The 26,009-nt window shown below is 48.2% G+C and overlaps 1 protein-coding gene across 5 annotated transcripts in view; it reads left to right on the plus strand.

The window, feature by feature from the left end:
* Positions 1 to 26,009, plus strand: part of VPS35L (VPS35 endosomal protein sorting factor like) — a 113,489-nt gene that overhangs the window by 86,574 nt on the left and 906 nt on the right. For all 5 annotated transcript variants that reach the window (XM_021698050.1, XM_044915636.1, XM_044915637.1 and 2 more), the window contains 4 exons: positions 7,235 to 7,374; positions 14,538 to 14,703; positions 19,630 to 19,748; positions 25,821 to 25,967. In XM_021698050.1, coding sequence (XP_021553725.1) covers positions 7,235 to 7,374; positions 14,538 to 14,703; positions 19,630 to 19,748; positions 25,821 to 25,967 — 572 coding nt within the window. The remainder of the gene's footprint in view (positions 1 to 7,234; positions 7,375 to 14,537; positions 14,704 to 19,629; positions 19,749 to 25,820; positions 25,968 to 26,009) is intronic.

Below are 26,009 nucleotides of genomic sequence, written 5' to 3' on the forward strand. Positions count from 1 at the left end.
TGTAAAAAGCCTCAAAATAAAAGTCACCAGTAATCTGCTCTGTTTCCTCCCTTCCAAAAAATAGCCATTGTTTACAATTTGGATAGTTGTCTTTTTTCTCCATTTAGAAATATTCGTTCTCATGCTCTCTCATCCGCTTTCCTTCCCTCCCCATCTCTCTATATTCTTATATATACATGCAGTCCCACCACCCTTAAGAATGGATTGTGTCTTCCACAATGTTTTTCAGTTTGCTTTTTTCACTTACGTAAATCTTGGTCTTTCCCCTGCCGCCCCTCCCCACTTACCCATGTCAGTATATAAAGATCTACCTCATTGTAATGGCTGTTAATTGTTCTGCTTCATTTCCTTTTCTTTTTGGAAGTGCTATAAATTATTTCCCCCACCCCCACCCCTCCATTTTTGTCCTAAACTCCTATTGAAAAATATTTGCACTCTTTCCAGTTTTTTTTTTTTTTTTTCTCTTGCCAACAATGAGCAACCAGCATCTTAATTCTGAGCCATTTTAAAGCATTCTAACAGTTGTCCAGTTGACGGCTATTTTAGTCTCGGGAACGTGGAACCCTATTGTTCAGACAGAGTCCTATGCAGAGCCTTGGTGTGCAAAATAGATAGCAGTGGGCTCTTCAGGTGAGCATGCCCATGGGAAGCCACTAGCCCTTGAGCTGTCTACCGGAGCTAGAAAAGGCTTCAGAGCACACAGTGAGACCTTCTAAAGCCTTGAGAAGAATCTCTGCAAGTGGAGCCATCTAGAGAGCTTGAACGCTGAATTAGGACTCACGTCCTGGAGCAGCGAACTCAAGAGGAACTGTCCGGGCGCGTTGGCTGTGGGGAGCAGAGCAGTACGCTGGGCCTCTGGGAGGTGTGCGCCACCCTTCGTGCCTCGTTTTTGCACCCAAGGAGGGTGCATGTCCCTTCGAGCAGCAGGAGTGCTAAGGCCCACAGCAGCGGGTGCCCCGCCTCTGGTAAAGAAGGAAGGGGAACTCTTCAGATGCCCCTTTGACCATCTGCCTGTCTACCTCCTTGCCTCACTTTCTGTTTCGAACACTCCTAGGATTGAAAATGTTATAACAAACTTGTATTGCCTTTGTGTGCTCAAGAGAAATAATTTTTAGAGATTTGAATGAAAATTCCCAAACAGTAACTTAGCAGGAAGTGGAAGATCCTAGTTTCCTTCATCCTCAGCCACCACTCTGATACCACACTACTTTGGCCTTATATTGTCTCACTTTTTCTACGCATCTCCATAAGCACATACGCTTTCTTCTTACAAAGACAGGCTCATGCTATACACAGGTATATATCATTTTGTGCTTAGTACATCACAGACGTCTTTGTACATCCAAACATACAGATGTACCTCCTCCTCTTTATTAGCTGCATCATTTCCACGGTATGACAGTGCAACGGTTTTAACTCGTCCCTTATAGCTGGGTTGTTTGTCCAACTGAGCTTGGAGTTGATACAAAGATACCTTTGTCCTCAGAGAGGAGCGAGTAGGCAGCCCGGATAATCCAAACACAGCTCGCCTAGTATCTTCAACTAAGCCCTCATTTCAGCTTCTGTTCATATCTCACCTTCTCCCAGGGTTTGTGAGTGACCTCTTTTCTTGACCATTCTCTCCTTTTGGTGGCTTTATGTTTTGGGTGTGTGTGACTTCTCCGTGTCCTTGCAGAGGCCTCTGGAATATTCTCCTTTGGTGTTCTGCAGACCCTTTGAAACTGCCCAGACTGGGAAGCAGGAGAGCATGAAATCTCAGAAAATTATCAAAAATCCTGTGATAATTGTTTTTGCAAGCTTCCCTGGCCCTTACTGTATCTATGAAGTGACAAGACTGAGCTCTGGCTGAGCTTCCTTGCTGCTGACTACTTGCGTGTGCTTCTGGCCGAGTGTCTCCAGGTGAAACCTTTCAGAGTGCACCAGTCACGACGCGGAAGTCATATTCTGCATTTATCCGAACAATTTAGAACAGTTTCTTGCAAACCTCTTGAATTCCAAAACTCACTAGAGAAGCTTGTTTAAAGAAACAAATGGACTAAGTGATGAAGGTGGTAAATTTTATGTGATACGTATTTTGTGCCCCGCCCCCCCACACACAAAGAGAAGAAAAAGCAAATGGACCAGATTTCACTTAGTAGCTATGAGAAAAAGATGGTGTACTTTATGTGCAATGATGGAATGATCTTTTTTTTTTTTTTTTTTAAGATTTTGTGAGAGAGAGGAGGAGCAGAGGGGGAGGGACAAACAGACTCTGCATTGAGCACAGAGCTGATGCTGGGGCTCGATCCCACGACCCTGAGATCATGGCCTGAGTGGAAATCAAGAGTCCGATGCTTAACAGACTGAGCCAGGTGCCCCAGTGACGGAATCATCTTGAAGACCTATTGTTAAGTGTCAGGTGGGGGTGAGGGGAGTTGCGGAATGGTGTCCAGCAGCAGATAATATGCTTTGCCTCAGGGAAGGGTAGCTGGATGGCAGGGGATGGGAGTGAGAAGGAGTGTTGCCTTTGGAATTTTGACTCCTGTAGCTCTAGTACCTATTAAAGCTTTTTTTTTTTTTTTTTTTAAGTTAGATCTCCAAGCTTCTATTTGGATCACGTGGTTCGTACATTTAAGGTGGCACCTGGGAATTCATAGATATTTTTTCAACGACAGCTTAGTGAGATCTGATTGATTCATGTATCATAAAGTCCATCCTTCTCCTAAGCGTACAATTCAGTGGGCTTTAGGGCATTCACAGAGTTGCGCAACTGTCGTCACTAATTCCAGAACATTCTCATCACCCCAAAAGGCAGTCCCTGATCCATTAAGTAGTCAGTCCCTGTTCCCCTCTCCCAAGCTCCAGGCAGGTACCCATCTACTTTTTGTTTCTCTGGATCTGCCTATTCTTACTATTTCGTGTAAAAATGCAGTCTTACAATACAGGTCTTTTATGATCGACTCCTTTCATTTAGCATCACGATTTCAAGGTTCACCCATATCGGAGCCTGTATGTACGTTCAGAGGAGCTGCCGGGTCCTGCAAAGCGGCTCTACCGTGATACATTCCCATCGGCGATATTGAGCCTGGGAACCTGTTTTTTTTGGCAAGGCTTCTGATGATTCTTGTGATAAAGCAGTTTTGGAAAACTGGCTCTGAGAGGAGCTTGGTCTCTTCCTGGGAGCAGGGATGCTGGCTGTGTCTGCCCTCGGCCAGTAGCCGGCAGCACTGAAGGACACGTCAGAACAAACTCTAGGGTGGGGCCAGCTGGGCCTCAGTGGTATTTTTGGTTTTCTTTTCTTTTCTTTTAAGTGGGTTGTGAAAAAGAAGCCTCGTTGTTCCATGAAACCTCAGAAGATTCAGGTAGAAAAAGATACAGCGTAGGGAAGCTGGTACATATACCTGCTTTTTCCTTCCCCCTGTGAAATAGGAATAGTCGTCTTTGTGGATGGCAATCTGATTTCCCCTTTTTCTGTAGGTCTTTAAAACAAAACAAGGGGTGCCCGGGTGGCTCAGTTGGATAAGGATCTGACTCTTGATTTTGGCTCGGGTCCTGAGATCTGCACTCAGCAGGGTGTCTGCTGGAGATGTGTGTGCTCTCTCTCTCTCTTTAATAGCCACAAAAGTGTTCTATGGTATTGATGAGATTATTTCAAACTCCATGAGGAAAAACTGTTTTCATATACAGTAGGATTTGAGCCCTAATTACGAAGTCGAAATTGAGAAGTATCCTAGATAAGATTTTATATATGGAGTAAGTCTTCTGAGGATAGAAATAAAAATCTGCTTTGGAACACTGGAACATTGCCTGCCCCAACCCCTAAATAACTGTTTATTTTAGCTCTCTCCTTTGGAATGGGAACTGAGTGGGGCATTTGTGAGGAACAGAGCGCCGGGCACAAAGCTGCTCCCTCTTTAATGAGGCATAATAATAGGCACTTTTCTTGGGGCCACTTGGTAACAAACACATAAATAGAATAAATAAATGGTCTTTCACGTTGTTCTGAGCAGAGTTTTGGATTCCGCTGAGAGAGGCTCTTCACCTTGTCCATTATGGACTTAATGTTTTCACCAGAAAGCAATTCCTATAGAGCCATGGGGACAGAGAGCTTTTCCCGCAGAAGGAAGACAGCCAGACCTGGTGGGGCCCAGGCCTGCCTGAGCTTAAAGGGGGGTAATGTCAGTGGTGAATTCAGCTCTGTTTCTTTATCGTGTAGTGTGGTTACATATCAGTGACATGCAGTGTATCACTGTAAACATTTTTCAGTGTGCAGTTCACTGGCTTTAGGTGCATTCACAATGCCGTGCAACCCCCTCACCCCTGTCCATTTCCAGAACATTTTCCTCATCCCAGACTGAATGAAAAGCACAGCCCTGAAAACAGTAACTATTCCCCGCTCCCCGTCAGCTCTCTGCTCTACGAATTCGACTCCTCTGCCTCATGAAAGTGAAATCCTATGCATTTGTCCTCTTGTCTGATCTATTTTCTTAGCATGGTGTTTTCAGGGTGCATGCATGTTGGGGCACGGGTTAGAATTTCCTTCCTTCTCAGGCTATCCCATGGTGTGGATGTTTCGCATTTTGCTTATCTGTTCCTCTGCTGGCGGACACCCGGGTTGTTGTCGCCGTTTGGCTCTTGTGACCTGTGCTTCCACACACACTCTTGCACACGTACCTGTTTGAGTCTCTGCCTTAATTTCTTTGGAAGGTACTCCTGGAAGTGGAGCTGCGGGGTCAGGTGGTAGGTCCATGTGTCACTTTCTGAGCGGCCACCAAACCAGTTCCTACATCTGCTGAGCGGCTTCACGTCCCCACCCGCGGTGCACCAGCTTTCCAGTTTCTCAACATCTTTGCCAACGCCTGCTAGTCACTGATTTTCAGTGGTGCCCATCCTGATGTTATCTCCCAGGGATGAAATCTCACTGTGGATTTGATTTGCATGTTTCTAATGATTATTGACGTTGGGCATCCGTTCATGGGCTTGTTGACCATTTGTGTGTTTTCTTCGGAGAAATGTCTATTCAGGTCCTTTGCCCGTTGTTGATCAGGTTACCTGTTTTGCTCTTGCTGGAGAATGTCTTCATATATTCTAGATATAAACCCCTTATCAGATCTAGGAGTTTCAGGTTGATTTTTTTTTAGTGCAGATTTGATTGCATTGCTTAGAGCGGGCGATGGCCTTGACCCTCCCTGGGCTACTTTAACTTGGCCACTCACTTTCTGAGCCTATTTCCTTATGTGGGCATGGAAACCATTGTGCCTTCCCCATAGGACTGCCGAGGACTAAGAATACAGACTACGACAGGGCCTGGGAGTCTCCATGGTTCCCTCCAACGCTGCCTTTTACTACTGTCTGTAGCCTGAGACAGGAGACCCTGCAGCCCCCTCCTCTGTCTACCAGAGTCCGCATCAGGTGTCTTTTCCCAGAGGCCCTGTATCTAGTCTCTTTCTGTCCGACAAGATTGACATCAGCTGCTTTGTGTCCCCCACCACCTATCCCCCCCAGACCAAAGGACACAACAGGCTCTGAGAAAGTAGGTGTTAAGTAGTGTGATCACGTTGGTCTCACACCGATGTCGACTCTCGCCTCCTTTTCTCTGTGTGCTCGCGGTGCCTGTTCACCGCTTGGGGAATGTGATAGGGTTGTGAGTTCAGTTTGGGAGAGACAGCCTGGGAAGGGAGTTTCTGGAAAGCTCTGAGAGCTGCCTTTCCTTAACGTGGTTTTTGTTGTCTTTTTTTTTCTTGCTTTGAAGAAGGAAGAGAAGGCAACCCTCCCCCCCCCACAGCTGCAGCCGCACACTCTTCTCATTAAGTGCAGGCCTTTGTTGTTGCATGTGCCCCTCTGGGGTGCTGGGTGGGGTTTCGGCGGGGGTTCAGGATGCCGTGTGCCAGTGCCGTGTCCTCTCCGCATCACTGGGAGTCGTTCCGGAGTGGAAGTGTACTTATTTGGACCATGCAAACGTTTGATCTTCTTGGGTAGTTTAAGATTTCACTTGTCAGGTCAGTGTTTTGTCTGTTTTGACCTTGAGGCTTTTTCTCGTGGTGAATGCTTTGGCAGTTCTAGAAAGAACTCTGTCCCCCTCTCAGCCCCCACCTCCAGTCCTTCCTCCTCTCTCCATCCATTCCTTCCTGTCTCTGTTCTCCCATTGCTGCCTCCCACCCAGCTCTTCCTCTTCCTCTTCCTCTCCGCTTGCCTTGCTTTCTCTCACCCTTTGAGGTCTTCTTGTTTTACAGAATACTAAATAGTTTTAAAAATATCTTCATTTCCCAAGCGATTCTCTGGAACGATCACCTAGTCAGAAGTCTCTAAAGCTGTGTATGCATGCGTGCGTGCACGTATGTGCGTGTGCGCGTATGTGCGTGTGCACATGTATCTGTGTGTATGCATGCCTGTATGCACGCGTGTTCATGTATGTGCGTGTGCGCACGCATGTGCGTGTGCATGTGTATACATGCGTGTGTGCACGTGTGGATTCCTTCAGATGTCTCAGTTATTTCTTTTTTTTTTTTTTTTTTTTTTTTAGATTTTTTTTTTTTTTTTGAGAGAGAGAGAATGAGAGAGAGAAAGCACATGAGAGGGGGGAGGGTCAGAGGGAGAAGCAGACTCCCTGCCGAGCAGGGAGCCCGATGCGGGACTCGATCCCGGGACTCCAGGATCATGACCTGGGCCGAAGGCAGTGGCTTAACCAACTGAGCCACCCAGGCGCCCTCTCAGTTATTTCTTTAACAAATCCAGGGTGCGCTAGGGTAGACGCAGACAGACCAGAGTTTGCGCCCCACTCTGCCTCAGTGTACCCAGGACCCTGACGCAGGACCGCTCGTCCTTCCACACCTTGGTTCCTGTCTGTGAAGTGGGCCCGGTGACTGTGCTTCCACACGCGGGGCACTGGAGGGTTCCGGGAACCAGTCCAGGTTGAGCCCTCAGTCCCCACAGCTGTGATTTCTTGGCTTTCTGTAAAAATTTGCCACTTGCCTATTTCACTTAATTCTTAAAGCCAATTTGCGGTTCTTTGAGCTGAGTTGCTCAGTGAAGGAAGGAGGGAGAGAGGGGGAGATGGAAGGTAACAGCAGTGCCCTCTCAACTGAATGTTCCACCAGTTGGTTAAGGTTGCGTAGGACCTGCCCGCTTTATGGGGCCCTCAACATGGCCTGACTTCCACAGAACTCTCAGGACGGGCCTGCAGGCCCAGTGAAGAACAAAGCAGAACCTGAATTTTTCGGAGTTCTCATACACAGACTTTTCTTCTGTCTTGCAGCTGATGCCTTTTTCAAAGCCGCTATAAGCCTCATTCCAGAAGTTCCAAAGATGATTAACATCGATGGGAAGATGCGACCGTCGGAATCATTCCTTCTGGAATTCCTCTGCAATTTCTTTTCTACTTTATTAATAGTTCCGGTACGTTTTGCCAGAAGAGCTATAGGTGATGTCCTTCTTTGATCTGCTTTATATACATTCTTAGCCCTAAAAGTGCAGGGACATCCTATCTGTATCTGTGTGTTGGTTTTCTAGTCAGATGTTTAAATTACTCAATGTATCTTCTTTTTTTTTTTTTAACTATTATTTATTAAGTAATCTCTTCCCCCAACACAGGGCTCGAACCCATGATCCCAAGATCCTACATGCTCTGTTGACCAAGCCAACCAGGTGCCCCTAAATTACTCAATGTATTTTCCATTCATTTTGTGTCCTGGGTGTCTTAGTTGAGGTTCTCCATACGGTCAAGGGGGTGCCACTTACTGGGTAAGGGCTCAGGTCTTGAGACCGAGATGTCTAGGGTGGAACCTTGGCTCCCCCTTCTTCCAGCTCTGCAGGCTCGGGCAATCATGTCACATGACTGGGCTGCAGTCTTCTCATCTATAAAATGGAAATAATAATAGTGTCTCTATTTCTGGATTGTTGGGAGGGTTAAGGGAGTGAATATACATACGTGATAAGAACAGTTGGCACATACTCAGCCCTGTAAAAAGTGACGGTGATATTCTTTCAGTGGCAACTACTAGAAACCAAAACAAGGTGGCTGAGGTCAAAGGAGACATTGTTGGAAGCGTGCTGGGATTTCTCGTGGGACATACTGACGAGCAGTCGGGCTTGAGCTAGCAGGAATCAAGGCCCCTCTCCAGACCCAGCGCCAGGACCCTCAGTATCTAGCAGGGGTTCTTAACTTGGGGTCTCCCTATTCCCTGAAGGTCCGGCAGGGGCAACCATGAATTTAGATGAGAAAAAAAAATCTTAATTTTTACAAATCTCAGTGAATAAACTTAGCCCTTTGCTTCACTGTGAGTTATAGGCAACGGGCCACAGTAATAGTGACATAGCTGGGACTTTGTCACCAAAGAAATCAGCCGTATGTTCTTAACACATTTCAGGTGTGACATATTTGCAAAGATGGCTAATTAAATGTATTCACCAGGAAGTAATAGAACACGATATGACAAATACATTGAAAAAATACTTTGACAAGTATATTTTAGCATAATTGGTTTCCTTTGTAGTCTTAATGTATTTTATTTTCTGCATTAAAAATCGTGTTCTGAGGAGCCCATAGCCTTCACCAGGCTGTGACAGGGCCAGGCACAAAACAAGATTGGCTCCTGGTAGAGCCAAATGTCTTTAGGAATCAGGACTCCTTGTTAAAATACAGATTCTTGGGACCCTTCTTCCAGAGAGGCTCACTCACGAGTTTGGGATTGGCCCCTGAGTCAGCATTTTTGAAAGCCTCCTGAGTAAGTCAGGGGTGGACAGTCCTAGGACCACACTTTGACAGGAAGTAACTCTGCTCTCATGAGTAAAGGTTCCTTTCTGGGGTGACACAAATGTTCTAATATTGATTGTGGTGACAGTTGCACATCTCTGTGAATATACTATCACTGAAGTGTGCATTTTGTGTGGGTGAATTGTCTGGCATTCGAATGGTCTCTTGGAGGAGCTGAGGAGACAAAAAATGACGCAGTTTCCAAGTGTCCCAGTTGAGATCCCAAGTTCTCCAGAGGGAGGATGGTGTGGCTAGGAGCTCGATGCTTGACTTCAGTGTTTTCAGATCACTTTCTTAGTCCTTTGTATCATCAGTTTCTCTTTTTTGGATAGTCTAGTTGTCAAGGGAGGGGACCAAAAAGAATCAGAGTTTCTAAGGAGCCAGCTGATTAATGTCATTGTTCACTGGTTAATTGGGATGCATTTTCCTTCTGCACGTGGGGTTTTCTTCATGTCAAAAATCACTGGAGCCTTGACAAAAGCCTTGTGCTTGGAGTCAGAAACTTGAGTGCAGTCTGACCTAGTGACTCAGCAGCACTGTGGCTTTGGGAAAGTTTTCTAACTCTTCAGAGCCTCAATTGTCACCTTTCTAAAATGTCATCAGAATGCCCACCTGGCAGGGCTGCCGTAAGGCCGAATGAAAACAACAGATCTGAAAGTGCTTTGGGACCCAGGAGCTCTGTCCCTGGGGCTGCGCACTGATGACCAGTGGGTGGAATCCAGCCCGTAAACAGGCTCTTTTGGCCACATAATGATGGAAAACATTTGGAATGAATTACCCGCATTTAAAAATTGTTGGATCACAGAAAAACCTGGATTTTCAGCTCCTCTTGAAAAATCCGATCCTGCCATGTGGGGCCCACATTCTCCGACCTGGCCAATTGGCCACAGCTTGGGAGCAGCTGCCCCATTTTGAGGGGCGGCGGGGGGGCATGTGCCCTCTCTGCAGTTCCCGTGGGCACCTCCGGACCCACTGAACCCATTTCTGTTGCCTACTGGCCCCTTAGGCATCCACGGGAATGTCCCCCTGGTCTCAGCAGATTTTCTTGTTCCCGGTATCAGTGTGCATGCTTTTGCTGGGGTTTAGTAAAGATAATGAGATGAAGAATAGCCCCAGTGCGACTGCTCATCCATTGCCCTGTGCCGGGAAGTCCTTCCTCATCATTCAGTGTCTAGGACTCCTCCTCCCAAGCCCTGCAAGGGAGGAGTCACTGTGCCTTGTCCACTTAGGGCACCCCGGAGCTGGGGAGCCCGTGCAGCTTGCCTGAGGCTGCACAGCTAGTGAGCAGCCAAGTCAGAATTTGAACCCAGATCTTTGCTGCTCCGGAGCCTGGCTGCACCATCTGAGCCTGAAACGTTTACAGTGCACTTACCTGCTCGAGCTTGAGCCTTAGCAACGACAAATAGCGCTGCACTAAGCATGGGAGTACTAATATCTCTTTGAGGTCCTGATTTCAACTCTCTGGATAAATACCCAGAGGTGGCATTGCTGGATCTTGGGGTAGCTCTATTTTTAATTGTTTGAGGAACCCCCATACTGTTCTCCAGAGTGGCTGCATCAGTTTACATCCCTGCCAACTGTGTACAAGGCTTTTACAAGGACTTGATTCATTTTATTTGAGAACAAAGTTGAAGTGATTTTAGACTAAATAAACTACCTGGCTCACTTTATTCATATTTAGAAATGCAGAAATAAACATTCCCCCAGGCCAGCCCTCTCTCCGGCAAACAGCACGGCGTGGAAGCATTTGGAAGCATTCTGCTTTGGTCTTCACCGCGGTCAGCCTCTTGGTGGGCTGCAGATAGACTTCTCTATATAACGGAGCTAATGCATTTCTCCTAACATTTTGGTAGGACACGTAGTCTTCATTGAATAGGTTCATTGTTAACACTTCAGAGGCCTAATTTTGATTCAGTTGACTTTTATAGGCAATGGAAATGTTACTACCATCAGTTTTCTGGCCCTGATCACCTAGGACACAGCAGGGAACTGTCTTTTTCTACTCCATATCCTTGTGAAGAGGTCCAGCCATGAGCACGACATGGGGTCTGAGTGCTGAGCTTCATTCAGCCCGTCTATTCCGTAAATACTTGCTGATCTGGGAATTGAGGAGTGAACCAGAGAAGTGCGTCCTCCACTCAGGAAGAGAGACACTAAGCAAATAAATACACACTTAAAACTACAGTTGTATAAAGCCCCACAAAAAAATACAGGGACTTCTGAGAACCCAGATTTGAAGGGAAGTGGGTCAGGGAAGTTTCCCAAGAATGTGCTGCTAGAGCTGAGATCCACAGGATGACTAGTAATGAAGGGCCTCGGGGCGACAGGAGAGGGCATCCTGGGCAGAGGGGGCAGCATGGGTAAAGGCCCTCAGGTGGGAAGGCACACCCTGCATTGGAGGGACCAGAAGAGAGCCTCGGTGAGTCGTCTGTGGTGGTGCTGAGGGACGCTGGGGGCGTGAGCCAGTCAGACAGGCAGGGGTGGGCTCCTGCAGAGCCGTGTAGCTCCCCAGACCGTGAGCTGGTTCCCGACAGCCTCGCATCCCCGTGCTGCTCTGTCCCCTGCCTTCCCGCTTCACTCCCCCCGCTTTCCTGCCCTGCTGCTCCCAGCGCCATGCCCCATCCTGCCCCGTGTTCTGGCTCCTTTTCTGAAGGACTTTATTATTTATCACCAACACTTACATACCCCTTCCAGTGAGCCAGCCAGCAGTTCACAAATACTCCACAAACGAGCCTGTTGCTCTCCTCATTGGCACAGAGAGGTGAAGTGACTTCCCCAGGGTCACCAGCTCGTAAGCGGCCAAGAGCAGTCAAAGCCAGGATGTCTGTGCTCAGTGCATCTTTGCCGCCTCTGATCTTCGCGCTCCTGGAAAGTCAGTCATTTCCAGGGTATTCCTGCCTCTGCCAAGGAATGGCATTTAATACAGGGATTCCTGCAGACCAGAACCAGGGACCCAAAGGGATATTGCAAATAGGGGAAGCCAGGTCCCCTGTCTGTCCAGCTGAGAGAGAGAGAGGGTTGATTGGGAGCTGCCTCATAAGCACTGGTTTGCTCTGTCAGGGAGGCAGCCTCGGCAGGGACGCCGGCGGGGGGCGGGGGGGGGAGGGGCACCTTGCTCTGCTTGCATTGCCAGCTGAATCCAGGACCTTTTGTTCTTCTAATTTTGTTTTTAAAGATTTATTTATTTATTTTAGGGAGTGGGGGAGGGGCAGAGGAAGAGAAAATCCTGAAACAGATTTCCCACTGAGTGCGGAGCAGGACACAGGGCTCCATCCCAGGACCCGGAGATCATGACCTGAGCCGAAATCAAGAGCGGGCCGCTTAACTGAGCCACCCAGGCGCCCCTTTCTCTTCTTCTTCTTTTAAATCTGTGTTTACTTGCCTTGCTTCGGTTGCTGGCACTGAAGCATCAAAGTACAATTAAAAAAAAAAAAATGTTACGACCACTGAAGCATGGATATCCTATGGAAAACTTTTTCCTGGTGCAGAAGGTTGGAAATAGTCTCGTCTCTTCAGTTATGAGCAAAAAGCTCACAGAAATGGCTTACTGCAAACCTTTCTGTCTCCATGACCCCTTGTCCCCCTCGGTGGAGGTGTGCTGAATGGGCTCCCACCGCAGTTACAACAGCGGGGATGAAATGGTTACTGGAACATTCAGATTGTTGTTTCTTCCCAAGGCAGGTCCTTAAATAAAAAATATTTTTGAACATCCACACAGCAGAACAAAATAGCCGTTAGAAACAGCTGTTCGCAGAGAGAGGCAGTAGTGAGTTGCCAGCTGAGCGCGACTCTAGATGCAAGGCAGACCACAGCGAGGGCAGTTTTGATCACTGCAGTCTGAGGCGCTCAGCCTCGAGGCATCATGCGTCCTCTCTTGCTGATACCCAGGCACGATTCCTGTAGATGTTAACAGCTGTACCAAACCTCTCACACCCCTCCACCCTCCTTCTCCCGGTGAAAGTGTACTGCGGGTCATTTCCCACCCATCCTGGTCCCAGCACTTGTCATCCTCCGTGCAGGTGTCCACAGTGGCTGGCGTACGGATGTGGCTTCCCCCCGTTAGCCGGCTCCGTCAGCTCAGAGAGCGGCACGGTAGGAGTCTCTGCTTGAGCCCGGGTTCCTCCGTGGGCCAGCCGTGTGACACGGGGCCCGCTGACCTCTCCGGGGCTCATCTGCCATCTGTGAAATTAGGGACTGGTCATAACAGTATCTTTCTGGAACGCAGAAAAGCTACCGTGGTGACCATGAACGTTAGCGACTGTTACTTGTCTTCGTAGCCACCTGAGCGCCTGGCACGGAGAAGGCGTTGCGGCTGTGATACATTCGGCACTATTTACTGAGTCCTTGCCGTGTGCCCGGCACTGCCCCAGAGCCAGGTACAGGGACGGGGCACCGATCACATCGTGTTCCCTGGGCAGCCCTGGCTGTGAATTGGCAACTACGACAGCTGAAGTACCTGTCCTCCCGGGGGTCGGAGGCTAGGATGAAAGAGAAACGTAAACCAAGAGATGCCGTCAGAGATATTCCCAGAAGGAATAAATAAGTCACTTCAGAACTGCTCTGAAAAAATAAGGACGATTTGTGACGGAGACTGGGGGAAGGTGTGTGCTAGGCTCTGGATGGATGACCAGGGAAGGCCTCAGTGAGGAGCCCGCACGAAAGATGGGATCTAGAGACCATCGAGGAGCGGGTCTGGCCAGGTCTTGCAGATGAAGATGTCAGTCCGAGGGAACAGTAGGGCCGGGAGGCCAGACCTCCTTGGCACACGGGCTGCTCCTCTGCCCTGCTATCGAGATCAGTGTGGGAGACTGGCCCCCGGGGACTGCGTCACCCGGGTGTGCTTCCTTCTCTCCAACTCGTTTCAGCCAGGGGCAGGGACCGGCCGCAGACTGGAAGGCAGGAGCAGAACAAGTTTGGGGTATTTATAAAATACCCTCATGCTCACTGGGCCGTGGTTTGGCAATGGCCTTGTTCTTCTACCAAGGCCACGGTGGCCTGGCAGGACTGTGGGGGGTCCAGCTGGTCCCAGGAGCCATAAAGGTGTGGCTACCAGGTCAGCAAGGCAATGGTGGCAGGGCCCGGGCACTCACCCCTGGCGGTAGAGGTCTGGGGGGGGTGTGTTCAGGAGGAGAGCCCCAGAATCCCAGGTAGCGCGTCGGAAGGGAAGCCAGCTGCCAGCTTTGTGCCGTCCGGAACCCTCTTTCGGTTCATTTCAGCATCTGAGAAACACTATTCTAAACTCTGAGTGTCTCTTGGGTTTTTCCTTTCCCAAGAGAGCGTCCTCAATTTAGCTGTTAATGTCACTGAACGCCCTAAAGAGCAATGCTATATATAAAGCTGGTGCCTTTGGTGGTGACAGTGATCATTTGGGGGGGGGGTTACCCAGAGTAGGTGGCTTCCACTGTTGCATCTGCTGCAAGACCCGCAATCTTGCTTTTGTAGTCCAAGGAACAGGGCTTTTTACTGCTACACACATGGGAGAATAAGACTGTAATTTTGGAAAACAGGCTATTAAGCTGACAGGTAACTTGGCCTCCTTGATTCCTTGGATCCAAGGAGGCTCTCGGGGCTTGTCTCCCCAGAGTGGAGCATGCTCATCAGTGGGGTTAACAACAGTCTCTGTTTTCTCGGTGTTACTGAACCAGGCTCATGAGTGGCCTTGCCTCCGGGAAGTGGCCAGCACTGTAAGTCCTCCACAGCTGCGAACAGGAGGGACCTGGGCTTCTGTCTTCATGGTTTTGGGGATTTCCCCCCCCCCCGCCACCTCACATCTAGGATTATTTCTCCTGTTTTGGCTTTTCACTAGGATCATCCCGAACATGGGGTCCTGTTTCTTGTTCGAGAGCTTCTCAACGTGATCCAGGACTACACCTGGGAGGACAGCAGTGATGATAAAATCCGCATCTACACCTGCGTCCTGCACCTCCTCTCCGCCATGAGCCAGGAGAACTACCTCTACCACATAGATAAAGGTAGCGGGGTGCCCTCTTCCCATACTGCTCCGAACTTGAAGTTCATGAAAGTCCAGTGACGTTTTTTTGTTTTCTTTTACTTAGTTTTTTACCCACCAGGAACTTCTACTCCAGGGCCTTGCTAAATGTGCCCAAATAAGAATTCCCTGAGCAGGTTCCTAAGCCCCATCCCATCCCTTCTTAATTAGGATCCTCAAGAAGGGGCCTGAGAATTTTGTCTAGAACAAACATCCAAAATCCTTTCAACAGTCAGACAAGTTTAGAGAAGCACTCTTTTGGATCTGTGCTCTCTTTGGTGCACTACGAATAACCTAGAAAGGTGGTTAAATATATACATGCCCGAGCTTCATCCGGGGCCTGCCCTTAACCCCAGTCTCAGGTGGGACTTTACCCAGTTCTTCAAGTGATGCTGAGATTCCGTGAACCCCTAGTTCAGATGCTCAGAAGGAAGGAGGTGGCCTTGCTCCCCCATGTGCTACCAGCCATTTTGAATTTGCTGCTAGAAATTTGAAAGCGGACTTCTCATATCCTGGACACACAGGACAGTCCCAATTCCAGACCTCTGCCTGCAGAGCCCAGGCATCTGCCTGCTTATCAGACCCTCAGTTCCAGTGATTGGTTTCCCAGAACATGGCCCTATTGTTAAAAGTGCTTTGGCCAGTAATGACATACTTGAGGGTTTAAGCAACTGTCTCTATACACTTGGAAATTTCAGGAAGCAAATTCGCGGGAGGGCCTTCCCCTATGACTCTCAGAGGCTTCCTCTAGCTGGGATTTGGGGGCTAATCGTTAAGATGTAACTTAGGGAGGCTGCTTGATGTCAAGGATGACAGCTCCCACGACTTGAGCTCCTACTGCATGCCGGGTAGCACACCAGACTCCGCGGATCTTCCTCCTGTACTCCTTACAGCACTGCAGAGTGTACGACAAGCATGGGTGTCCCCACTTTCCATTCCAGCAAGGGGGGACTCAAGGTCCTGTAGCCGGTTAGTGACGGAAGTGGAATTTACGCCCAGAACTGTGGGGCATGCATCACGCTCCCTCCTCAATTACAAAACAACAGTGTTTTAATTAAAGTATAACATGCTACATACATGCCATCAGCTGTAAAGCTCAGTGACTCATCACACAGTGAACACATCCAGGTAACCCCCACCCAGATCATGCCCCCCTTCCAATGAGCACCACCCCTTTCCTCTCCACGGTTCACCACTCTCCCGACTTACGGCATCGCACGTTAGTTTATACAGTTTTCACTTTTATGTGAATGAAATTTAGCATGCATACTTTGGTGTCTAGCTTCTTTTACTCAGTATTCTGTGTGTGAGCTCTGTCCGTGTTGTGCGTAGCTGAGTTCCTCCTTTCGCATTGCCGTATCGTATTCCGTGGCGTGACTGTACCAGAATTCATTCATTCCCTGACGGATGAACATTTGCATGTTTCCAGTGGTTCTGGTTCTGGCCGTGAACATTCTTGGACATGTTCTTGGTATACATTTCTGTTGGCTCTGTGCCTACAGGTGGAGTTACCGGCTCATGGGACTTGCTTATGTTCAGCTTTGGTAGACACTGTCTCACGGTCTTCCAAAATGGTTGTACCCATTGACACCCCCACGAGGCATGAATGAGGGGTTCCCTTTGTTCCCTCCCTGTGGTCAGTCTTTTTCATTTTGGCTCTTCTGATGAGTGTAATTTGCATTTCTCTGATGACTAATGAGATTGAGCACCTTTTCCTTTATTTGTTGCCATTTTTATTTCCTTTTTTGCCAAGTGCACATGGAGGGCTTGCAACTATGGAGAGACTTCTGAGGACCAGGCACTGACGTGGAAGTGGGTCTGCAAACCTCAGGCCCTGTGAGAGGGGCAAGCCCTCTCCTCCCTCTTCTGGAGCAGGTTCATTTAACCCCCTAAACTTACCACAGCCACGACAGACTGGGGGCCAGAGTGCTAGCAAAGGGAGCGTGGCGAGGTTTGATAGGCAGGAGCCTGGCTTTTACATTTCTAGCTTTTAGAGGAGAAAGCGGAAGGATGCGTGGGTTTTTTCCCTTTTTTCTTGGCCCAGCTGTGTTTACCGTGGATGCATAATTGTGACCTGACAATTGTCCTGGTAGGAGAGAGGCCCAGGGGGCCCGAAGGAGGCTTTGCCTTCCCATCCCTTTCTTATTCTAGGCAGCCTTGTAGTGTTGACACAGGTTAGAACTTCTGAAGAACTAGGGTCACAACTTTTTTGCATTTCCAAAGGATGCCTCTGCTGCTTTCTTTCTCGATTAATAAGATGGCATTGTGAAATCACCTGGAGCAAGAACCCCAGCGCGTTCACCCGAGCCTGTGAGAGAGTGGGCGTGTTCGACAGGGAAGAGGAGGATGCCGGCCTACTGAATGTTTACTTCATATGCAGATAGCGTCGATGTGGCTGGAAGACCACAACCCAGGATGGCTCCGTGAAGCCATTGTAGCCCCTTGGCTGCTCCACGCCACCTGCCAGGCCCTTGAGGCGTTGGGGGTCATGATCCCAGGGCCAGACAGGTGCAGGGACTGTAGGCTATTCCTAGTGGCCACTTGCCAGGGATGTCATTTATCTCCCTCGGAAGAGCTGCGCCTGGACTCGCAGGGGCCACTGCACACACTGGTCTGACCAACTTCCTTCTAATTCTCAAGTTTCCCCTTTCCTCCCTCCGTCACCACCAAGTGTTAGCATGGAAAACTCATCCCGCCCCCGTTCCCCCTTGAGCACTTCATCTCGTGAATTTAATCTGTAGAGCTTGGCCTGATCTTGCTAATTCCAGAGTTCCATCCCAAGCCTAGATTTTAAGATCTTGTAACCCCTTGCACTGCCCGCTTCTAACAATCAGTACATGCTGTTGTGATTGCCTCTTTGCTGGTCTGCATCTCCTTACAGTCTGTGAGCGTCTGTGAGGCAGGGATGGAATCAGCCTTGGCCCCCACTGGGTCCCCAGCTCCTAGCCTGGAACCTGGTGCAGAACAGGCCCTCATCCAGGAGGTGCAGAGAGAGAGAGAGAGAGAGTGCGTGTGTGTGTGTGTGTGTGCATGTGCAAGTGAGCAGCCTGCTCCGAACACACCCCTGGCCCTTCTGGGGAGGAAGCCTGGGGTGTGTTGGCCATGGGTGGTCTTAGACCTTCTCTTTTTTCCAGTGCTGAGCTCATCAGAAAGAGAGTAGATTCCAACCCGGAGTGAGCCTGAGAATTTATGCCAGGAACTATTCCGGTCCTCAGCGGTAGACGTGAGAAATTCCTTCCTGCCGCCCTGCAAACTCAGGTGGTGGTGAATGGCTGAATCACATTCCTTTACCAGAATCCCAATCTTTTACATTCTTTTAAGAGAATAGCTGTCCTCCTCTGACTGGTGGATAGCAGTTGAGATGCAGCTCCATACACAGGCAGTTCAGAAGTGGATTAGAGATCGCCTTTGCAGAGAGAGGCTGGGGAGCAAGGAGACTGCTGGGGAGCAGTTGTTCTTGTTCTTAGGCAATGTGTCTGCAATCTGCTTACAACTGGTTCAGCCACAGAACTCCGTCATGTGTCTGTGTGTCTGTATGTGTGTGTCGTGGAGAGCACAGGTATGTATTCAATGTACTGTTTTCCCGACTTTTCGGCAGCCTTGCCAGTTTTCAAAATAAAAAGCGGGAAGAATAGTTGTTATTCTAGAAATAGCAACTAGAAATGCACAGAAGGCATAGCTGAAATTACTTAATTACTGTGTGCTTATTCCCGTCCCATTCTCCGGAAGGTTCAAGACTGATGACAGGAAATTATGAAATTTAATTTTTTTAATTAAAAAAATTGATTCTTAAGCAGCTATAAATTAGGAAATATAGATGTACACATCTGGGCTCTACTTGGATACTTTTGTCACTTTTTAAAAATTAAGTATCTTATAATCATGTGTTATTAATAGTATAATAATATAGTGTACTATGTGGTAATTAATAACTATAGATCATGTACTTTTATTATCCTCCAAGTATTTAATACTGTAACAGAGCATTTATTTTTCTGATTTTTTTTAAAAGACTTATTTGACAGAGAGTGTGCATGTGAGGGGAGGGGCATAGAGAAATCCTCAGGCAGACTCCCCTGCTGAGCATGGAGCCCGATGCAGGGCTCAGTCTCAACCCTGAGATCACAATCTGAGCCAAAACCAAGAATTGGACGCTTAACCAGCTGAGCCACCCAGGCGCCCCTGTTGGATTATTTTCTTAAAAATAAATACCTTAATGGCTTCCCCAAGTCAAAGATACAGACTTTTTGTACTAAGGGTTTTTTTTACATTTTTTAAAAATTCATAACCTACACATAGTGATAAAGTTTACCATTTTAACTATTTTTAAGTGCATAATTCACCTTCATCAAGTATGATGAGTGTTGAGCAGCCATCACCACTACCCATTTCCAAGATTTTTTAATCATTCCAACAAACTGTACCCAATAGACAGTGACTTCCCATACCCCTGCCCCCCTGCCCCCGCCTGTGGTGACCTCCACTCTGAGTCCTTCTACAAATCTGCCTGTTCCAGTGTCCTGTGGAAGAGGAATCATGCAGTATTTGTCCTTTTGTGTCTGGCATATTTCACTTACATAAAGCTTTCAAGATTCATCCACATTTCAACACGTATCAGAATTTCATTCCTTTTTGGGGCACCTGGGTGGCTCACTCATTAAGCATCTGCCTTCGGCTCAGGTCATGATCTCAGGGTCCTGGGATCGAGCCCCACCTCGGGCTCCCTGCTCCGCGGGAAGCCTGCTTCTCCTTCTCCCACTCCCCTGCTTGTGCTCCCTCTCTTGCTGTGTCTCTGTCAAATAAATAAAATCTTAAAAAAAAAAAAAAATTCACTCCTTTTTATGATTACATAATATTCCTTTGTATGGCTAGACCACGCTTTGCTCACTGCTCTGGTCTGTTCCATCAGTTGACTCCAACGACAGCCTGTATGGGGGAGACTCCAAGTTTCTGGCTGAAAACAACAAGCTGTGTGAGACGGTGATGGCTCAGATCCTGGAGCACCTGAAAACCTTGGCCAAGGATGAGGTAGGTGCCCTCTGCCTGCTCACTCTGAATGCACGAGTTTCCAGGGTGGGTTGGACATTGGTCCATTCTGGAAAAGAAACTCGGTCATGTGAGTAATGTGTTTCTGTGCAGACTGATAACTGAGCGCTCCATCCAGGGCTTTTGCTCCTGTACTAAATGCTCTGTGTTTTTCAGTTGCTTGCCTCTCCTACCAGAATGTCAGCCCAGGGACCTTGCGACATGAGTCTCAGAGACCTCCCTGTCTCTGTCCCATGTGTCACTCACCACAGCATCCCCCCACCTTGAACAGAGGCCCGCGTACAGCAGGTGCTTCATCTGTACATGCTGAATAAATTGCCTGTATTTTGCATATCTTAGGTTTTTTTCATGCCCACAACCAGCCTGAGATGGAAGTGCTCTGTTTATTCTCATTGGACAGTAAAGGAAACTGAGGCTTAGAGAGGTTTCTCCACAGCCCTGGGTCTCCTCTGGTGATAGAACAGGGTCGTCACCCCTGATCCCCGAGGCTGAACTTTGAACCACTGCATTGCCCTCCTCGACCAAGGCCTTTCGCTTTCTTACCTTGTAAGAAGTGGCATGTAGTTCCTGTCCCACCACAGTGGAGGTTCTGTTTCTCCAGCCTTTGTTTTTGTTTTTTTTTTTAAGATTTTATTTATTCATGAGACAGAGAGGCAGAGGGAGAGGCAGGCTCCCCATTGAGCAGGGAGCCCGATGCGGGGCTCGATCCCAGGACCCCGGGATCACGACCTGAGCCGGAGGCAGACGCTTAACCAACCGAGCCACCCAGGCACCCTCTCCAACCTCTGTTATGAGTGTAGCGTTGAGGACTCTGCATTTATCATCTCACTGAATTCTCACGACAGACCAGTGAGGTGGGACAGCTGTTGCTTTACACTGTACGGACAGGGAGACAGTCCCAGAGTGGTAGCTACGCAATGTGGTCGAGGCGGTCTTCTAGAACCCGTGTTCTTAACCACAAATTACATGGATATGTCAGGTGTTGCATCTTTTGTTTTCAGAGCAGTTTTTCCCTAGTCTCCATATAGTTAGATGATAGTTAAATTTAATTTCCATTTAGGACAGTCTGCATATCTACCTGTCTCTTCCCCGGTTATGCCAACCACTGCTTCCTTTGCAGCTTCAGCCCTAACGTGTGGGTGACAGATGGCTCCCAGAGGCCCTGTCTCAGGCTTGTTCAGACCTAGGCTCATCTCTGGGAGTGTGTTCAGGCTGATTCCTGTTGTGTAGTCAGGGCCTGTGGGAAGGGGGGTGGAGGGGGGCAGTGCCTTAGGAGTCAAAGCTGGCGCCTGACCTTTCTCTGTGTTCTTTCCATGGGTCAGCTGGTGCCTGAATTTGTTTCCACCTCCATGTACTCCCCTGGGTCTTGCTCTTCACTACTCCAAGCTGTCTGCTTGAAACTCCGAGCATTTCGTTTTTTTTTATTCCCACCTGGCAAGAGACCACCTGATGCTCATTCCTAATTTCATCCTGGCAGGCCCCATACTCTCCCGCCGCCCTGCTCCTCAATTCCCTTTCCCAAAGCTAAGGCAGATTTTGGACTGCCTATTTCCCAGTAGCTTCCCAGCCTTCCCCTTCCTTCCCTTGCCTGGATTCTCCCATTCCTAGGTTTTGCTCCTTTATCCCCACCCTGTCAAACCCTTTGAAGACAAAATAAGATCAAACTGAATTTTAAGTTTAATTCATACTCATTTCCGGGGCTATATGAAATACCACCATTGTCCTTACCCCCTTCCCCACCAGAAAACCACAAGAATATTGCATAGCTACGGACATACACGTGTATGATGCACATATGTGTTCTGGGTTCCCATTATCCTCAGGATATTCAAGCAGGTGCTGGAGAGAGTGGGATTTTTTTCTGGACTCCATCCTCCAGTGCCCCCTGCCAAGTTCTAGGGCCAGCCTTAGGGTTAGCAGTAGGTCCCACGTGCATCATAGCACCCTCTCTAGGGAGGGAGTATGTGTTAGTGTGTCCCACCGACCTGGGGACCCTTCTGGATGCAAGGCTGGGGAAGTTAACACATGGAGGGCGCTTCCCTGTCAGGGGACGGGGCAGAATCAGAACCCCAATTTCTTCAGGGAGACTGGTTTATCAAACCAGTGAGTATCGGAAGAGGCAATTCTCCCCCAACTGAAAGGCCTTTTTCAAACACGGGCAAACTTTTAGGGCCAAAGACCCAGCTCTTCTTTGTCTCTTTGTATTGGTAGTTTTCAGGGGAGAGCGCTTCCTACCCTACAGGAGAAATGGGGTCCTTTACCTTGAGCTCCTCTGCCATGAAAAATTCTTCTTAGGCACCTTTTCCTGATTTTTAAAACCATGGGTTCTGGCTCCAACTTCTAGCCCAGGGACCTCTTAGAGCAGTACTGTGTTTAACAGATTACACCCAAGAAAAAATTGCCACATGGCTTGAAAATACATTTCTTCACCCTGATGCAACAGGCTGGGTTTAATCAGATGTGGCCACTTACAGCATCAATGACCATAGCCTAGCACAACCCCCAAGCTCACAATAAAAATAAAGCCAAGAACTATATGTAGTAGTTGTGTCCCACTACCCCCCCCCCCGGCCCCCTGCTACCACGGAGTTTGTTACCTGGGGCCAACTACTGTCCAGAAGCAGATTCTCCCCCTTCCTGACGTCCAGTCAGGTCAGTAGCAGCCTGACATGACGTCACGATGACCGTGTCATTCACCTCATCTCATGGAGCAATTTATCCCTTTACATCATCATAAGGGTGAGTACAGGACAGTATTTTGAGAGACCAGATTAACATAACTTTTATTATAGTATATAGTTCTATTTTGTTAATTTCTTACTGTGCCTAATTTATAAACTATCAGAGGTATGTACGTATAGGAAAAAACAGTACATACAAGGTTCAGTACTGTCCGTGGTTTCAGGCGTTTACTGGGGGTCTTAGAACGTATTTTTGCAGTTGGGGGGGGGGGACAGTGCTGTGATTGTATTTAATGTTTGTCTCTTTTTCTCTTGGGGGAGGGGGCACTGATTGCAATAATGACTCTGAAACAGGATTCTGAAAAAATAGCAAAGTTGGAATTCTTCTAAAGAACATCTCAACTCACATAATACCAGGGACATTCAGTGAAAATGTCCTTCCATATATATATGCACATTTACCGAGCTAAAATGGAACGTACCATCCTTCATTTTAACAATGCAGTTCGAAATTCAGCATAGGCAAGCATGTCACGGCAGGGGCCCTGGGGAGTCTGGGACCTGGGAAATGGGTCAGATTTCTCTACCAGGTGGAGAGCAAAGCTTCCTGTTTTTGGAGACCCCCAGTGCTGATGCCAGGCCTGAGGAGGTCATCTCGATGCTGGGAGCAGCCCTGCTTCCAAAATTTTCTCTCAACCTACATGAAGGGGCTCGGCAGTTAACTCATGAGCTTCGTGAGGTTGTTTGTTTGGGTGTGGTGAAGCTGGGAATCATGCCAGACCCGTGGAGCTTCCTGGAAATGACAATTCTCATAGGAAAATAATGAAAAGAAGCTCTTTTCTATTTAAAACCTCTGGAGAAGAGGAGGGGGGCCTCAAGGCCCTGATTTGGTTCTCTCATAATGTGTTCTTGTTTTTTGGGTCTTTGCATGTTGGCTGGCATGACTTCTCATCCCTCAGATCTGTCTCTAATGATTTCACTTTTAATGGGCTGTGCATTTGAAACACATGTGGATTGGGCTTTTTAAGGTAAAATGCTTACTGAGAAGATACAGAATAGAGAAATAGCTAGTTGTTAGATATTGTCTCCCTTGTCTTTTAAAAAATCTCTCCCACTTCAGTGAAATGTAGTTAAAGGACCTCTCTCAGGGGAGACTCTTTTAGTTGTATTTGAAATAGAATTTGTTTTAGCTTTGTCCTGTAGATACGCACCCTCCTGTTGTCCCAGCCATCAGACGAGGGCCGGTTCAAAAGGCAGGCAGCAGGTTGGGCTGGAACCCACGGAATGGTGATCTCTGCCCAGGTTCCTGGTTGGGGTAGAAGAACTGCATTGTCTGATTAGAGAGAGGATCCCAAGCAGGCAGTCGGCAGCCACTTAATGAGTCTGTGCCCGGTACATGCCGCTTTTCTCCCAGGGCCTGCAGGCTTGGGCAGTGCACAGCATGACCCCACTCCTTGACGGTAATGTTCAGTCAGCTCAGCTGCTTCTGTGACTGTCACAGGTCCGGGCCGTTGCCAAGGCAGGCTCAACTGGCCTTGCAATGGAGGTCTCTTCATTGCTGCTCAGCCACCCTTGCCCAACCGTGCTTGAAGCTGCACCTTCATAGTTTTTTTCCTCCACCAAGAGATTGTAAATTCTCACATGGCAGAGGATGGCAGGAAGGATTAAGTTGGTTCAGTAGTGGCTCCCATGAATTTTTGTGGAATGATGGATGGACAGATGGATGGTTACTAGGTTGGTTTTATCCACCTTGAGTAGTTGAGAAAAGCAACTCTTAGCCTCTTCAGAATTTGGATTCCTAATGTGATGCTAACACTAGGTCTATGTGAATATTCCATCAGCTGGAGTGGAACATGGGAGGGTGTGGGCATAGGCTTTGGAGTCAGACCACTGGAGCCCAAATCCCTGCTTTGTACTTACTACCTGTGGTCCGTGAGCAAGTTCCCCAGAGCTTTCTGAGCTTTGGGTGTCTCTGCAAAATGGGAGTGGATTGGATTCCTCTTGCAGCCTTAAAAAAAACTGCCACAAACTCAACAGCTTAAAACATTCATTTATTATATCAGTTTGGTGAGTTGGCAGTGAAAATCAGGGTGTTGACGGACTGGCTTCTTTAGGATGTTGGCAGACTTGAGTTCCATGCAGTTGTAGGACTGAGGTCCGTTTCCTTGCTGGCTGTTGGCTAGAGGTGTTCTCAGCTTCTAGAAGTTGTCTGCATTTCTTGGCTTTTGGCCCCCTTCTTCCATTTGAAAGCCATCAACGGTAGGTCACATCCTCGTGCTTCAAATCTGTGATCTCACCCCTTCTGCCTCCTCTTCTGCTACTGGTCTCTCAGAAATTTCTCTGCCTTTTAGGGCTCAAGGGATTAGATTGGGCCAACCCAGTTAATCCAGGATTCTCTAAGGTCCATAACTCTAATTAACATCTACAAAGTCCCTTCACCCTAGCACCCAGTATAGTGCTTGAATAACCAGGGGTTGGGATCCTTGGGAGACAGTGCAAAACATGTACCTACATGTGCCTAGCTGGTCAGAAATGTGCTTCCCACAAAGATGTGCTGTGTAGATTAAATGGGATGAGCTGTATAAAGCACGGAGCAGAATACCTGGCCCACTTTAAGGGCTCCTTTCTCATCTGCTTCGCTGGACTCACTGATGTTCTGCATTGTGAGCCAAGGGCATCCAGCAAGGGCCCAGGTCAGCAGCTGTCCAGGGTCCCCATGGACTGTGATAGAACCTGGCTGGCTGGTTAGGTCCACCCGTTCACTTGTCCTTCCCACGTGCCTCTGTTTACCTTTCAGAACTTGTATCCTTTCTCCAAGGCCTGTTGTTGAATTCGGGTTTGGTCTGCCCTGACATTTTGGCTAGACTTTGCTTGTTTAGGTACCTCTAATCAGAGGCAAGATTAGGTATTACAGAATAGTTCTTAAGAAAGCTGGGCCTGGGCTGTTTATGGGGAGCTGTCAGTTGGTCTTTATTTCTGCCCTAGGTAGTGACCATAACTTTGGATGGCTTAGGATACATCTGAAAGACATTTTATTGTAGCCTTTCAGTTTTTGTTTGTACTTGCAAGAAGGCCTATCACTTCATTCCTTTACCCTGCTGTGTGCAGAGTCTCATGAAAGTATCACTTGCTTCTGCTTCCATTTCATGAGTAATGCCCATGTGGGAGGCACAGAATGAAGGCTTTATATGCTTCATCTCATTCAATCCTCACTTACCCGAGGAGCTGGCATTACCTTACTCTCCTACAGCTGAAGGCGGGACTTGGGAGGTTAAGCAGCTTGCCCTGCAGAAGATCCGTGGTAGAGCTGGCATCAACACTGGCTCCAGCCTGGGCCCCAAGGCCAGATGGTAATCTCTCTCTCCTGTTTCAGGCTCTGAAGCGCCAAAGCTCCCTGGGCCTTTCCTTCTTTAATAGTATCTTGGCACATGGAGACCTGCGCAACAACAGACTCAACCAGCTCTCCGTCAACCTGTGGCACCTGGCACAGAGACATGGCTGTGCAGATACCAGGACCATGGTGAGGCACTGGGAAGGCATGGGGGTCCTGGTGAACCACATA

The sequence above is a fragment of the Neomonachus schauinslandi genome, chromosome 5 (genome assembly GCF_002201575.2).
Source record: "Neomonachus schauinslandi chromosome 5, ASM220157v2, whole genome shotgun sequence".
In the NCBI taxonomy this organism is placed as follows: domain Eukaryota; kingdom Metazoa; phylum Chordata; class Mammalia; order Carnivora; family Phocidae; genus Neomonachus; species Neomonachus schauinslandi.